The sequence below is a fragment of the Paroedura picta genome, chromosome 2 (assembly GCF_049243985.1).
Source record: "Paroedura picta isolate Pp20150507F chromosome 2, Ppicta_v3.0, whole genome shotgun sequence".
Lineage (NCBI taxonomy): Eukaryota > Metazoa > Chordata > Lepidosauria > Squamata > Gekkonidae > Paroedura > Paroedura picta.
Genome location: NC_135370.1, coordinates 92,366,321 through 92,382,242, shown reverse-complemented (window position 1 = coordinate 92,382,242; position 15,922 = coordinate 92,366,321). Strand labels below are relative to the sequence as shown.

The 15,922-nt window shown below is 39.7% G+C and overlaps 1 protein-coding gene across 5 annotated transcripts in view; it reads right to left on the bottom strand.

Annotated features, from left to right (window-relative positions):
• Nucleotides 1-530: 530 nt before the first annotated feature.
• Nucleotides 531-15,922, bottom strand: part of PIK3C2A (phosphatidylinositol-4-phosphate 3-kinase catalytic subunit type 2 alpha) — a 101,838-nt gene continuing 86,446 nt past the window's right edge. For all 5 annotated transcript variants that reach the window (XM_077321617.1, XM_077321616.1, XM_077321618.1 and 2 more), the window contains 6 exons: nucleotides 14,878-15,002; nucleotides 10,396-10,513; nucleotides 10,226-10,307; nucleotides 9,633-9,742; nucleotides 9,234-9,359; nucleotides 531-3,728 (listed from right to left, as the gene is read on the bottom strand). In XM_077321617.1, coding sequence (XP_077177732.1) covers nucleotides 3,546-3,728; nucleotides 9,234-9,359; nucleotides 9,633-9,742; nucleotides 10,226-10,307; nucleotides 10,396-10,513; nucleotides 14,878-15,002 — 744 coding nt within the window. In that variant the 3' untranslated portion in view covers nucleotides 531-3,545. The remainder of the gene's footprint in view (nucleotides 3,729-9,233; nucleotides 9,360-9,632; nucleotides 9,743-10,225; nucleotides 10,308-10,395; nucleotides 10,514-14,877; nucleotides 15,003-15,922) is intronic.

Below are 15,922 nucleotides of genomic sequence, written 5' to 3'. Positions count from 1 at the left end.
TAGTTTCTGCGGTGCAGTTTAGGGGGTCTGGTGGATGTTGGAACAGTCAACCTCAACCAAATGCCTGATGGAAGAGCTCCATTTTGCAGGCTCTGCAGAACTGTGCTAGTTTTGGGTTCTGAAGGCTAATTTCCTCCAGGCCAGACTGGCCAGGGATTGGGTTTTTTTTCGGGGGGGGGGATCACCTGGGTATGGAATTGAGGTCACTGTGAGTGGGCAGGTACTTGTGAGTTTCCTGCATTGTGCAAAGGGGTTGGACCAGAAAACCATGGAGATCCATTGCAGCTCTGATTCTGATTCTAACTGCTTTTTTATGGAAAGCTATCATACTGCACCATGACTGGTGAGCAATTTCACTAAAGTCTCCAGCACAATTGCTAAGCTCTGTCCTTGGGAATTTGAGGGCACCTGTTTTCCCAGAGAGTGCAGAGGATATGAATAGCAGTAGCAGCATCCAGGATCTAGGAATGAACTGTCCCTAGCTTCCATGTCTCCACTTTTTTGGCAGAAGGAGGAAAAGAGGCAATGCATTATTTATTCCAGAATAGTGTTTAATGTAATTGTAAGACAGTTATGGAGTCACATTTAACCCATGTATTATGGGTTAGAATATTGATAGAAATACTGTACATCTTTATTATCTATCAGTGTAATATAACTGAAGTATTTGGTTCTTAGAGATAGACAATTCAGGGCAAACTGCTCCCAATAAATTGCATTATCTATAAACTTGCTGTAGTTTTAGTCACAGTATGAGAGTACAAAGCACAGGAGGAAAAATTCCTATGGGTTATAATGGTACAATATTGCCTGGAAAATGTTCCTCTATGTAAACACAGAGGCTACAATCCAACACTGACTTAAGCATGCTTCAACCCACCAGTGTCATAACACTCCACTGGACTGCTGTCATATCCTGCAAATAATGTTCTATCTGAATGCTTCATAATATAGTATTATAGAAAGAACTGTTTGTTTTAAGGCAAAATACTAAGATTTCTACACAAATATAACTTTAAAAATAGAGAAGTATCAAAGATCACTCATGCTTTTTGTGTCTGTAGATCATAAAAAAGGCAATAATAAAAAAGTTCAGTGCAAAGGCCTAGCCAGGATATAGTTAATACAGAAAATGTGCAGGTCATTTTTCTTACAGGAAGATGCTTTCCTCAGAGTGAAAAATTAAATGTAAATATACAAAGCATATGTGGCTGCAGTCCATGTATGTTGCATAAGAGTTTATTTGATTAAGCAAAGTATAACAGCGTCATGATACCACCTCATTAAAAAATTAGTAGTGTTAACTGCCACTTGAATTTTCCATTGTGTTATGTCAGTTTTAAAATGCAGAGCATATTTTCAAAATTGGAGGAGCATCTGTTTCAGATCAACAGTACTATAAATAGTACAAAAAAGAGAAAACTTAATGTTCTTCTATAATTTGTGATGGGGACAATAATTTTTTTAAGTGTCCAAATAACTTTCAGCCAATGTTTGTGTGTGAATGTGAAAAGTGGTGAGGGTGGGCCTAAAAGCTACGAAAGACTGACTAAAGCTACTAAAAGAAAACAGGAGAGCGGCAGACAAATATTATGAAAATAACCCTTTAAACTTCTAGTTTTGTGCTGCAAGATACTGTGCTCTAATAACAAACTGCAAAAAAAGCAGTGCATATTGCTTTTAATTACTTTAATGGAACGTTTCATGAAAACAGTAGTCTAGTTTCCTGCTTAAATGACTTGTGGTTCTGTGGATGGAATGGAATGAGTCTCAAAAAGCATCAAGTGAACAGGAAATACAATCTAGTTAAATTTCACTTACTCTATAATACCTATTTACATATATTGAGAATAATTTCCAATACAATTTGGATTTTTTAAAAAACAGTTTCTTTTTAGCCACAATGGGAATTTTAATATTCAGGGAGACATTCCAAGGTTTATTGTGTAGAATTGGACCATGGATGTTTTAGGCACCAAAAATTAATGTGCTTGTAACTTGCTGTATTGGGTTTGCATCGGGGGCTGGTCACTAGAGAAAATGAATTAAAGCATATTTTATTTCTGGGCAACTAAAACAAAGATTGTCATTGTCTCCCATATTTTCACTGGTCATTGCATATTTTGTTCGAAGTTCATTGTCATGGAGATTTATTATCTATTATGTTTACTAAAAATACTTGGGCTTCAGCATTAAAATACTATCAATTTAAGCTCACTTTTACATTTGACCGTTTGATAATTTACGATGCATTAACACACAATTTACCTTTAGATGCCACACAAATATTAAATTTCAAATCAAGTTAGTCACTGGATTTAGGATCTCTTCAGGGCTTAAGTATAAAGTATCTCCCATTAAAATAAGCCAAGCACCACTTAAATGAATGAAGTGCTTGGCAGATTACTTTTTAGTGCTCCAGGAAAGTATACCTAGTTAACTTAAGGTATCAGTGTCTCAATTTAATCATCAAAAATTACCAGTGCAATTTATTTCCAATCAGCAATTGATATTATGGTCCTTTGTTCCTTGAAGTTAATTTTTAAATCACATTACTAATAGCACACAGATATTTTTTATGCGGGACTGCTAGAAACACAATCTGTAAATGGAATAAGAAAAATCCTACCTAACAATCTAATGTAGTTTCTGGAAATGTATGAGTTCTGTATCAAGCCATAAATCATTTGCATGTGCATCCATATATTTGCAGTTCATCCAGATACTATTTATGAGCACATAAATGGAGGTCCAAACGTGAAGTGAAGTCCAAACGTGAAATGAAGTCCAAACGTGAAGCATTCAAATGTTTGGCATAATTTAATTTGACTTCGGAAGCTGAACTAGTGTAAGAAAAAATATTCTATTAAATACTTAAATAGTGAGCCACATGAGGAAACATTCATTTTAAAACAGCTGGATAACTATGTTTTTTAAATATCAGAAGTGAAATTTTAGTTGAATGGCAAAATAAGGCACTATAATTTGTAGCTTTTATTACTGGCACTCATTCCAATAATCGCCTTGAGGAGGTTTCATGGTGTCCTAATGTGACAAGCAATAATGAAGTTTCTCAGCTATCTGTCATAACTTCCCTTTTGACTGTGCAGCAACTAACACTTTCCTGAAAAGGTGCAATTTTGTTTACCTTGGTATTTTCACAACATGGTGGTACATGTGACATCAGCAGAAATATAAAGCAGCTTGCAATATATCAAAGGGCAAGCAAATTTGATTGAATAAAAAAGACACCCCCCGACTTAATTTGGAACATTTAGTCATGGTTTAGAACATCATTATTCACAAGTATTAAATGTACATTATTCATTTACATCAATGCTTTGATATTACAGTAAAAGCATAAAGCTGAACTATTTTCCCAGAAGTCCTGTTTGAGCTTTTTGAAGGCTGGTCCAACCATAATCTGATGAACTGCAATGTCTTATACTGAAGTGTATAAGTTATCTTCAAGTAGGAAAAGTGACCAGATAACAGTGGAGTCAAGTTTGATGAAATCTTATTATAATTTCTATGAATTGTCACGCTCACAAGTATGGTACAGCAGTCAGCCGATACCAGTTGACAGTCTCGTTATTCAAGTTAAAATCCTTTAAGGAGAGAGTGACACCACCCAGGAAAAAGTTCTCACGCAGTGATTCAGCACTGAGTACACTTAGCTGAAGTATCTTCTGCTTTAATGTTTCTTTATTATATCCACTGTACACAAGCTATTTAAAAAAACACAGAAACAATAAAATTCAGGACAATTTTATACAAAGTATCCAGGACAAAGTTATTTTTAAAAATATTGAGTTGATTGAACACACAAAGGTGCCTTATCAGACACTGGTCGCCCTCATCTGGATAGCCCAGGTAAACCTAATACCATCAGATCTTGGAAGCTAAGCAGGATCCACCCTGGCTCATATTTGGATGAGAGAACTCCAAGGATTTGGATGGAGTTCCTCCAACAAATATTAGGAGTCATGATGTGGAGGCAAGTAATGGCAAACCACCTCTGAACATCCCTTGCCTGGCTGCCAGATAATCCTCAAATCACCAGGCTACACTACTCATGCCATACAATGAATGATAGGCTTATGCGCTTTGGCCACTGAAGTGGGTGTTAATGCTTGAAGTGGCCAGCGCTGCAGTGCAGGGGCGGTGCATGAACACGGGGACAGAGTTCTGCACCTGTGTGCGGGCACCAGGTTGCACACTGCCACCGGTGCCGCCCCTCCCCCCCTGCACCATGGGCCACTTTGGGCATGAACAGCCACTTCTGCGGCCAAAGCGCACGAGCCTAAAAATGAATGAATGAATGAATGAACAAATGAACGAACGAATAGACATTTGTCTGTTAAGGGCAATCCTATCTACCCTGAATAGCAGCGGCTTTCCAGGGTCTCAGGTAAAGAACTTAACATACTCCTGAATGCAAAACAAATGCTTTACAGCTCAGCTATGGTGCCTCATGAAATAGTACACAGGGATTTCTGTATTTCTTTAGCTCTTAGTCTATTGCCATCTGCTGCAGGTCTAAGACAACTATCTCTTTCAGTGTAACATATGGAAAAAAGATTAATCATTCTCAAGAGCTCCAGTGTGTGGCTTAAATATTTTGTGTAGCTCGGCAACAGGGTGCTAAGACAATTGAAAGTATTTTAAGTATTTTTTAAATCTGTTCAAAGTTACTCAAAATCAGCAGACTTGATGCTAATAAAGTTAAAAAATTGGAATATGTTTATCTATCAACATGAGGCCAAGGGAAAAGACCTCAGGAGGATTGTGCCATTGGTCGTCTGATGATACCCAGCTCCATTTTCCCTAACAAAATCAGGTGGGTCAATGGATATTGTGGGTGAATGTTTAAGATACTGGATGCAAAGCAATATAAGGCTCAGTCTAGGCAACAGTGAAAAGCTGTGGGTCAGTGATAAGCCAGCTATTGTTAAATATGATTGCACTTCCACAAAAGAAGCAGAAGGGCTTGCAAATTACATCAAATCCATATTGACTGCTAGAGGTCTAGGTTTCCCCTGTGATGTACACTGCCAGTTACCAACTTAAACAAGTTTAATGTGCCTTAGAAGATTCCTGCTTCATCTAGAATGGAGACCTGTGCTGCTTATTTGTTCTTTAAAACCACCTTGTGTTGTTAACACGGGTGCGTTATTAATATACCAGTCTTGCTTCAGTGATTTCCGTATTTTATCTGCTCATCACAAAACTTTCCTTATGGCAACGAACCCTAAGTGAACTTGCTACATTTTGAACAACCTGTAACTGAGGGGAAGGTTTATGGTTTAAAACAAACCAAGTTTCCCGAAAAATCATAGGAGATTGTGTAGGTCCCCTCACTTGATAGAAACAGTATACCAGATGCATCTTTCCCTGAGACTCATCTGTCTCAGCTTAGATGACACCTAGGTTAACATTAGTATGATGTGCTCTACTTGGCTTTCTGTAAATCTTGAAACTAATCTGTGCAACATATTCTAGCCAGTTTACTGATGGAAGGTTAGAGCCAGCTTGGTGTAGTGGTTAAGAGCACCGATTTCTAATCTGGCAATCCTGGTTTGGTTCCCCAGTCCCCCACATGCAACCAACTGGGCTCGCCACAGCATTGATAAAGCTGTTCTGGCCGGGCTCTTTCTGGCCAGGTAATATCAGGGCTCTTTCAGCTTCACCTACCACACAGGGTGTCTGTTGTGGGAAGAGGAAAGGGAAGGCAAATGTAAGCCAGATGTGTGCTGGGAAACTAACTCTGCGAAGCGTCCTCAGTCATGCAAGTTTCTGACCTGCCTGGCTGACAATTTCATTTATCAAATGGTAGATGAACCCACAAGAGGTTCAGCCATACTGGACTTAATACTGACCAACAGGCAAGAGTTGGTGGATGAGGTGAAGGAGGTGGGGACCCTAGGGGGAAGTGACCATGTCCTCATAGAATTCCTTTTGAGATGGGGAGCCAAGGAAGCTTGTAGCCAGACGCGGATGTTGGATTTTCGTAGGGCAAACTTTAATAAACTCAGAGACATAATGAGTGTCATACCATGGACGAGAATGCTGGAAGGGAAGGGAGCATGTGAAGGGTGGGCGCTACTCAAACAAGAGCTATTGCATGCTCAATCAATGACTATTCCAGAAAGACGAAAACACTGCAGGAGCTCTAAGAAGCCTATTTGGATGAACAGAGACCTTCAAGAGGAACTAAGAAAGAAAAGGAAAATGTTCAGGAAATGGAGGGAAGGACAGAGCTCTAAAGAAGAGTACCTACAGGTTACTAGGCACTGTAGATCAATCATCAGAAAGGCCAAAGCTGAGAGTGAGCTAAGATTGGCCAGGGAAGCCCATTGTAACAAGAAAAGATTTTTCAGTTATGTGAGGAGCAAACGTAAAGTCAAGGAGGCAATAGGCCCACTGTTGGGTGCAGATGGACAAACTCTAACGAAAGATGCAGAGAAAGCAGAAAGGCTTAGTGCCTATTTTACATCAGTTTTTTCCCACAGGTCAAAGTGTTTAGGCACATCTAGAGATGGCTGTAGCCAAAGGATAGTGTCTGGGTGGCAGGTTAACATGGATAGAGAGGTTGTCGAGAGGCATTTAGCTGCACTGGGTGAGTTCAAATCCCCTGGTCCAGATGAAATGCACCCGAGAGTACTCAAAGAACTTTCCAGAGAACTTGCACAGCCCTTGTCCATCATCTTCGGAACCTCTTTAAGGACTGGAGATGTCCCGGAGGACTGGAAAAGAGCAAACGTTATTCCGATCTTCAAAAAAGGGAGGAAGGATGACCCGGGAAACTACAGACCAGTGAGTCTGACCTCTGTTGTGGGGAAGATAATGGAGCAGATATTAAAGGGAGCGATCTGCAAACATCTGGAGGACAATTTGGTGATCCAAGGAAGTCAGCATGGATTTGTCTCCAACAGGTCCTGCCAGACCAACCTAGTTTCCTTTTTTGACCAAGTAACAGGTTTGCTGGATCGGGGAAATTCGGTTGATGTCATTTACTTGGATTTTAGTAAAGCTTTTGACAAGGTTCCCCATGATGTTCTGATGGATAGGTTGAAGGACTGCAATCTGGATTTTCAGATAGTTAGGTGGATAGGGAATTGGTTAGAGAACCGCACTCAAAGAGTTGTTGTCAATGGTGTTTCATCAGACTGGAGAGAGGTGAGTAGCGGGGTACCTCAGGGCTCGGTGCTCGGCCCGGTACTTTTTAACATATTTATTAATGATCTAGATGAGGGGGTGGAGGGACTACTCATCAAGTTTGCAGATGACACCAAATTGGGAGTTCTGGCAAATACTCCGGAAGATAGAGACAGAGTTCAACGAGATCTGAACACAATGGAAAAATGGGCAAATGAGAACAAGATGCAATTTAATAAAGATAAGTGTAAAGTTCTGCATCTGGGTCAGAAAAATGAAAAGCATGCCTACTGGATGGGGGATACGCTTCTAGGTAGCACTGTGTGTGAACGAGACCTTGGGGTACTTGTGGATTGTAAACTAAACATGAGCAGGCAGTGTGATGCAGCGGTAAAAAAGGCAAATGCCATTTTGGGCTGTATCAACAGAGGCATCACATCAAAATCACAAGATGTCATAGTCCCATTGTATACGGCACTGGTCAGACCACACCTGGAGTACTGTGTGCAGTTCTGGAGGCCTCACTTCAAGAAGGACGTAGATAAAATTGAAAGGGTACAGAGGAGAGCGACGATGATCTGGGGCCAAGGGACCAAGCCCTATGAAGATAGGTTGAGGGACTTGGGAATGTTCAGCCTGGAGAAAAGGAGGTTGAGAGGGGACATGATAGCCCTCTTTAAGTATTTGAAATGTTGTCACTTGGAGGAGGGCAGGATGCTGTTTCTGCTGGCTGCAGAGGAGAGGACATGCAGTAATGGGTTTAAACTTCAAGTACAACGATATAGGCTAGATATCAGGAAAAAGTTTTTCACAGTCAGAGTAGTTCAGCAGTGGAATAGGCTGCCTAAGGAGGTGGTGAGTTCCCCCTCACTGGAAGTCTTCAAGCAAAGGTTGGATACACACTTTTCTTGGATGCTTTAGGATGCTTAGGGCTAATCCTGCGTTGAGCAGGGGGTTGGACTAGATGGCCTGTATGGCCCCTTCCAACTCTATGATTCTATGATTCTATGAAGCCGCTTTGAGGCTCCTTCTGGTAGAGAAAAGCAGCATATAAGAACTGACTCTTCTTCATAATGTTACAATAGTACCAAGAGAACTATGGCTGACTACCCATTAACGTCCATGCCAAAATGTTTCTGTTCACCCTGTTTTTTAATTAAGTAGTGCATTTCTAACACCATTTTATTGTATTCTTTTAAGTCCAGGAAAAGTCGCTCACTTTTATCTTCTTAAATGCTTATGCTGTGGCTTGGTTTATAATACTGTTTTTTAAATTAATTAATATTTTGGATTTTTTGTTTTAAAATTCATTTTACTATTTGTAGTTTCTCTGGAAAAACAGCATAGATTAAAAAATAAATAAATAATTGTTTCTGAATCCAAGTCAAATTATTACTTTTACAGCCCTGGTCTGAAATGAGGATTCTTGAAGGACTGGCTTCCTCTTCCATAACTAATTGGCCCACCAATCAAGATCAACATTCCCAGCATTGCTTTGTTTTTCCACCATCTGAAATCAGATACATGGTGACTAGTGATAGGCTTTTCCAGTTCTGGCACTTGAGCTGTGGAATAATTTTCCCATTGAAATTAAAATTTAGTTCAATTACCAGGAGAACCACTAAGCTGCTTGGGCTTTTTAGTGAAACATTAAAAAAATTGTTGCTGCTTTTACAGTTTGCTACTTTAAAAATGAACATATAAAGTTGCCTTTTTCATTTATTCCATGTCTTAACTGGAAAACTTTTTTCTGAATAATCAGTTTGAGATAAAAGGAGTCTAGGTATAATTTAAGGTATTCAGGTATGGCAGCAATTTGGAAAGGATTCTAATAAAGATATATAAAGGATAAGAGAGGTTTGAAATCATCACACAGATTTTTTTGGGGGTGTGTGTAATCCAGTTACTAGGATCCTACTTGAATTGTTCCACTTTTCAACATCAAAGCTGGTATACAGATGCCTACAAGTAGATTAATGAACTTCAGAGTTTTAAAAATTCCAGCTACAATGGCAATGCAAAATGGATTTAACAGGCTATTCGACATTCTTGCATAGAATGCTGTTTTAACTTACCATTTCATTGAATGTGGGATTTCTTGTTTTTCGTGATATTTTGGTTTTCTGTTTGGATGTTTTATGTACATCTGGAAGAAGGTATGTTTTCACATATGGATTTGGGTCTGTGCCATCATCAGTAACCTGATAGTAACAACATATTACAATTTTATACACATTCCTATATGTTTCCAAAGTAACTGTTCATTTTTTCAGAGACAACATGATGCAGTGGCTACAATGTTGGATTATAACTTGGGAGACTGACTCTCACTGGATGACAGGCAAAATTCGCAGCCTAATTTCGCTCAGAGAATTGTTATGAAAATAAAACAGGAGGATGGGGGAACACTACATTATCTTGAACTCCTTGGGAAAAGGCAAGGTAAAATCAAATAGATAAATATGTTTACTTACCAGATCTTTAATGTGCATGACCATGATAAACAGAGTACTATTCCTATATGAGATGGACAACTTGACCTCTCCTCCTACTTTGCCTGAGGTGGGACTTGAAGGACACGCATCTAAAAATCAGTAAAACGTAAATCAACGTTTGCCTTGCATTCACCTTGTCTGCTGAGGTCACCCTCTTCTTTTTCAAAGGCTGAGTGGATATTTAGTTAGCTTATGAATTCCTGTCCTCTTTAAGTAGAATAGCACTAGGCACTTATTTAGTGTAACCTCCAACTTCCCCCTGTGAGCCAAACATAAAAACTTCCTGGGCCCTGAAAGTCTTTGATCTGACTCACTGTGACAATGGAATGTTAGAGCTATGTTTCACAATTAAGCACCAAAGGGGGAAGAGAATGTACAGAAGCGGGAAGATTCTAGCTACACTCTTGTTCAAGGAAATTTAATTTGCCTGAAGACTGTAACATGAAACATGTGTGCTTTTTAAATATTAATTGCTTCTTTCATGCTTTCATCCCCCACCATTTTAACAGAATATTTCCAGTATTCACATCCCAGTAATGCATATCATTCTTATTGAAGAATAATAGTCTTACCAGTGCATCTAGCTATTCCATCAATTCCGTCAGCTTTTTCATCACGGAGTAAGGGATGGAAGAACGTATAAACAAGATCACACTGATGATAAAGACAAAACATTATATTAAGTTCGCGGTATCAAGCATTAAGTTCTGAAACCAAGCCATTAATATGCTTTGCATATCACCTCTGACACATCGGCTGATGTATTCATTAAACTCTGTATGTAGCTATTTAGCTCTACTTTCCTTTTGGCTGCTACATCCTTTATGTGAGTTCTTCCAAGAACCATCTTGTTAGGAAAGCTACAAAACAGAGAGCAACAATTATAGCAGGAAACAATATTTACTTTTCACTGAAATCAAAATATTAAATAAAAGTAAAATAATATAGGACACCATTTTTGTAGCCCAAGGTGAGATCTCACAAAACATTAAGGGATACTACCAAATGAAAATATTATTGCTAAGTGTTATTGCTAAGTGTTATTGCCAAATTACAATATTTCTACAATCTAAAGCCTACTCTATAGTTGATAACATGGTAATACTTTAAATAGCCTAAAACACTGTATTCATGCCATTTTACAAATATTCTTCCTTTCAAATACAATTTGCAGAATTTGCAATAATTAATGCTCAAGAACCAGGTGCTATTTATAGTAGGGTTTTTTTTTTGGGGGGGGAGATAAATTTCCATGTGGCTATGTATCTTAAGGCAGTGGTCCCCAACCTTTTTTAGGCTGGGGACCGGCAGGGCAACTGCCCCGCCCGCGAATCGCGCATGCGCGGCCGCACCCGCGCATCACGCCTGCGCGCACATACCATGTGTGCCCGAAATCGCGCATGCACGATTTTGGCCGCACATGGCGCATGTGCGGCCCTGATTCCCCCTCCTGCTGTAAGAAGCTTCCTGGGCCACAAGCTTGCGGCCTGGGAAGTTTTTTACTGCGGGGGGGGGGGCGGGGAGAGGGAACCGCGGTCTGGCCCCATGGCCTTCGCGGCCCGGCACCGGGCTGCGGCCCGCAGGTTGGGGACCACTGTCTTAAGGGAGCTATATTTGCTAGAAGATCAGCTATATTAAGGCATAGGCAACAAATTCAGAAACCTTTGTTTTTCAAGTATTATTATAAGACCCTTAGAGTCAGGTGCAAATTTCATATCTTGAGTGTCCCATCTTGTAATCTGGCAAGCTGAGTTTGATTCCCCACTTCCTCACATGCAGCCAGCTGGGTGACCTTGGGCTCGCCACAACACTGATAAAACTGTTCTGACCGGGCAGTGATATCAGCGCTCTCTCAGCCTCACCCACCTCACAGGGTGTCTGAGAGGAAAGGGAAGGCGATTATAAGCTGCTTTTAGATTCCTCCTGGTAGAGAAAAGCGGCATATAAGAACCAACTCTTCTTCTTAATATGCCATAAACTGAGTTTTAGGGAGATACATTTTACTGGAAACCAACTTGGAAGATCCAGAATTTGTTAGATGGAGTAACTGACATTTTCAAAAGACAGGAAGAAAATCAAACAGCACTTGGATATAGTGAAACATTTGAACAACTCAGTACTGTAGTACTGGCAGCAGCTCTATCCTTTAAGGTCTTATTTCTCAGTTACAGAATTTTTCCCAGAACGGGATTTACTGGATGTGCATGAACTTGGGGGGAGGGGGATTGCTAAAATGTGTTGACATTTACATTTTGCTCAGCATATGCAAATTAAAGGATTTCAAGTACCACTTGCTGAGAATGACCTCTACCTGATACTGTGGAAAACTGTGACCAAATTAACATAGATAATATTCATAAGTAAGACTGCCTAAGGGCAAGATGCAACTGCAACATATTTTAAAATGCTTTAGTGTAATTTATTCTCAGAGGTTCATTGTAGAGCAAATCTTAGGAAGGCAAAACATTATGTCTGCATACAGAGAAAATCTACTCTTATTAAATGCAATATTTTACATTAAGAACTGTTTGAAACATACCCTCAGTTTCCAAATGGAAAACACTGATTAACACTGCTAAAGGCAAAGATAATGTGGAATTCTGGAAACTGATAGCTGGAGCAAATAAGCAGAAAAATATCCTCATGGCTAATACTATTTCTGCCAGAATTTGGAAAAATCATTTTACTGCTCTTTACAGAGAGAAATATCCTGTAAATTCTCCAAACCTTCATCTAAATGAGTTACCTGTTTGGGAGGCTGTTTCAGTTCTGGAAGTGTAATATAAAAATGGGGAAATGTAAAAAATAGGGAAAGCGCAAGGGAGTGACTTTATAACAGCAGCTTAAATCAAACCTGGACTGGTGGGCTCCAATGCTGTCAAATTTTAACATTTATCGACCAGACTGGCAAAATTCCAAGGGAATGGAGTTTGGAAATTATATTCCCCATTTTTTAAAAAACCATCAGAGTGGATTCAAATCATTATAGACCAATTAGTATGCTTAATATAATATGCAAACTATATACTAAACATCTTTCAATCAAATTTTGCAATTGGCTGGAGCAGGAGAAATTGCTTGACACTGAGCGAGCAAGATTTGCACAAGGCTGCTCAACACTTAACCCACTGCCTAGCGTTAAACCATTTGGGCCACAAGCAGATGCGTATTTACCAAGGCATATTATATGCTGCTTTTGTGGACTTGAAAGTGACCTTTGACACAGTTGTGCGTGGCTGGCTCTGCACCAAATTGGGAGACTCATCCATAGATAAAAGGTTTACCTGATGATTAAACTGCATGAGAACACCAACTTGCAGATAAGATTTACACCAGAAAATAAGCTCTCCAAACCAATACCCTCACAGAAAGATGTAAGGCAAGGTTACCTCCTTTATTCTCAAAATGTCAGAATGCTGATGTTCATGCCCTGAAGCTTTGTGGCAGGGGAAAAGCTCCAGATACTTATGTATGCAGATGATGTCATGTTATTGTTACAGACCAGAGTAGGCTTATACCAGCTTCTCAAAATATTTAGCAATCACTCCAGGAGGAATCATTAACAATCAATTTTTCAAAAACAACTATTGTGCATTTCCATAATTCATATTAAAAATGCACCTGGAAACTTGATGATCACTACATCTAGCAAGTCAAAAACTTTAACTGTTTGGGTGGGACCTTTTAATTCAATGGTAATTCTACAGCCCATCTTCAATCTATAGCTTTATCCAGAGAGAGAAGCGCTAATGCCACCTTAAGATTCTTTTATAAAGGATGGCTCAGGATACATCCCTGCAGCATTCAAACTTTATTCTCAAAAAGTGATCCAAGAGCACTGCTTAACACTGCCAGGTGCACTTCAAAAAGTAGTTCTGAGACAGAAGACTGGCCTTTGTACAGTAGAAACAGAAATCTGGCAACATATATTTTACTTTTGGTTAAGAATTAATTTAAAGCCCTTTGGCCTAATTTCTTTTATGTTAGTAGCCGTCCCTTATTCACAATGGTTAGACTAAGTAGCAAGCAAATTAAGATCAATTTGGTTTGACCCAATTCAATTTTTAGGAGGCTTAATTGAAGCAAAAACCATGATTCACCACAACTTTTGGATATAGAGGTCCAAAAGGAGACTTCTTTATGACCACCTCCCTACTCTAGGTTAAAATTATGGACAAATAGTCATAGCCCCTTGGAATATCAATAATCCCAGCCATACATGGGCCTTTTCCAGAGCAAGCATGGATACACTTCCATCAGTGGTACTGTTTAGGAGGTTATCAGGGGCAGCCTCTACACTCAGGATTGTTTAAATTCTGATACTGCTATGGAGACCACATCCCATATTCTAGAATCATAAAGTTGGAAGGGTCCTACAGGCCAACTAGTCCAACCCCCTGCTCAATGTAGGATCAGCCTAAGCATCCAGGATAAGTATCTGTCCAGCCATTGCTTGAAGACTGTCAGTGGAGGGGAGCTCACACCTCCTCAGGGAGTCGATTCTACTGTTCAACCACTCTGACTGTGAAACTTCCCCCCCGATATCTAACTCATATTGTTCTCTATGTAGTTTAAATCTAATACTGTGGATGCTGTCCTCTGCTGCCAACAGGAACCTTTCCCTGCCAGCAATCATGTCACCTCTCAACTTCCTTTTCTCCTGGCTAAACATTCCCAAGTCTCTCAGCCTTTCCTCACAGGGCTTGGTCTCATTTTTGTGACCCAGACGTAGAACTCTGCACTTCTCCTTATAGAATTGCATCTTGTTCTCATTTGCCCTGTTGTACCGTGTGCTCAGATTTTGTAGAACTCTATCTCTATCTTCTGGAGTGTTTGCTACTCCTCTCAATTTGGTGTTATCCACAAATTTAATGAGGATGACACCGAACTGGGAGGACTAGCAACATTGTGCACTATATGAGGATGAAAGGAACAAACTAACAATCCCCACTCTCTCTCATAGCCCTTTAAGATTTTTGAAATATGCGGAGGGACGTCTTTTAAGATGTCTACTGAGCGACAGGATAAAAATGGTCTCAAATGATGAAGCAAAATATTGCTTTTTAGTCTCTAGAAAAAGAAAAGTTCTCTCTAAACAAATTAGCTAATTTTATTAATTTGCTAATTTTATCATCAATGTTTACTTTTCAATGTTTACTTTTCCCCTTGGTGACCAATTGTATGCTCTTGCATGTCACTGATTGTATTAATAAACCGTACATACCCTGGTAATTTCCAAAGAGGAAACAAGATGCCAAGCTTGTTGTGGAGTTCCTGAAATTCATCAAATGTCCGAAAGATGAATGTGGGTTCAGCTTGCCCCTCTCTTAAAACTCTGACAACATAGATCTGCCAAAGTAGAAAGCAAATAAATAACTTTTCAAATGAATGTAGACAAGATACACCTGTTTTCCATAAAGCCAAAAAGAAAGACAAAGAAATAGCTTCTGCTGTTCAGATTTTAGGCTTTAGGGACCATGATTTTAATACCAGAAGTTGCCACTGCATTTAATTATTACACATCTTTAAAAGGTCTTCTGAGGGAAGACCAGGAATTGAAATATATCTATAAGATAAACAGCTATACTGAGGAAATTAACTTGGCTGTTCTGAATGTGGAGATTTCACCATGATGGAGCTTTGCTATGCATCATAACAGAAGAAGAGTTGGTTTTTATATCCACTTTTCACTACCCAAAGGAGTTCTAAAGTGGCTTACAATCGCCCTTCCTTCCTCTCTCCTCAACAGAAATCCTGTGAGGTAGGTGGGGTTGAGAGACCTGACAGGTGTGCTCTGCAGTAACAGCTCTAACAGAACTGTGATTGACCCAAGGTCACACAGCTGGCTGCATGTGGGAGTGTAGAATCAAACCCAGCTTCTCAGGTAAGAGGCTAACATCATTCTTTAAGAAGAAGAGTTGGTTCTTATTTGCTGCTTTTCTCTTCCAGTAGGAGTATCAAAGTGGCTTACAATCACCTTCACTTTCCTCTCCCCACAGCAGACACCCTGTGAGGTGGGTGAGGCTTAGAGAGCCCTGATATAACTGATATCACTGCTCGGTTAGAACAACTTTATCAGAGTTGTGGCAAGCCCAAGGTCACCCTTGGGTTGTGTGTGAAGGAGGAGCGGGGAATCAAACCTGGCTCACCAGATTAGAAGCCGCTGCTCCTAACCACTACACCAAGCTGGCTACCATCATTCTTTACTTCAGATGACAATATATAAGCCTAAATATATATTCCTTTAGAGATCATCACAAAGTCTGGTC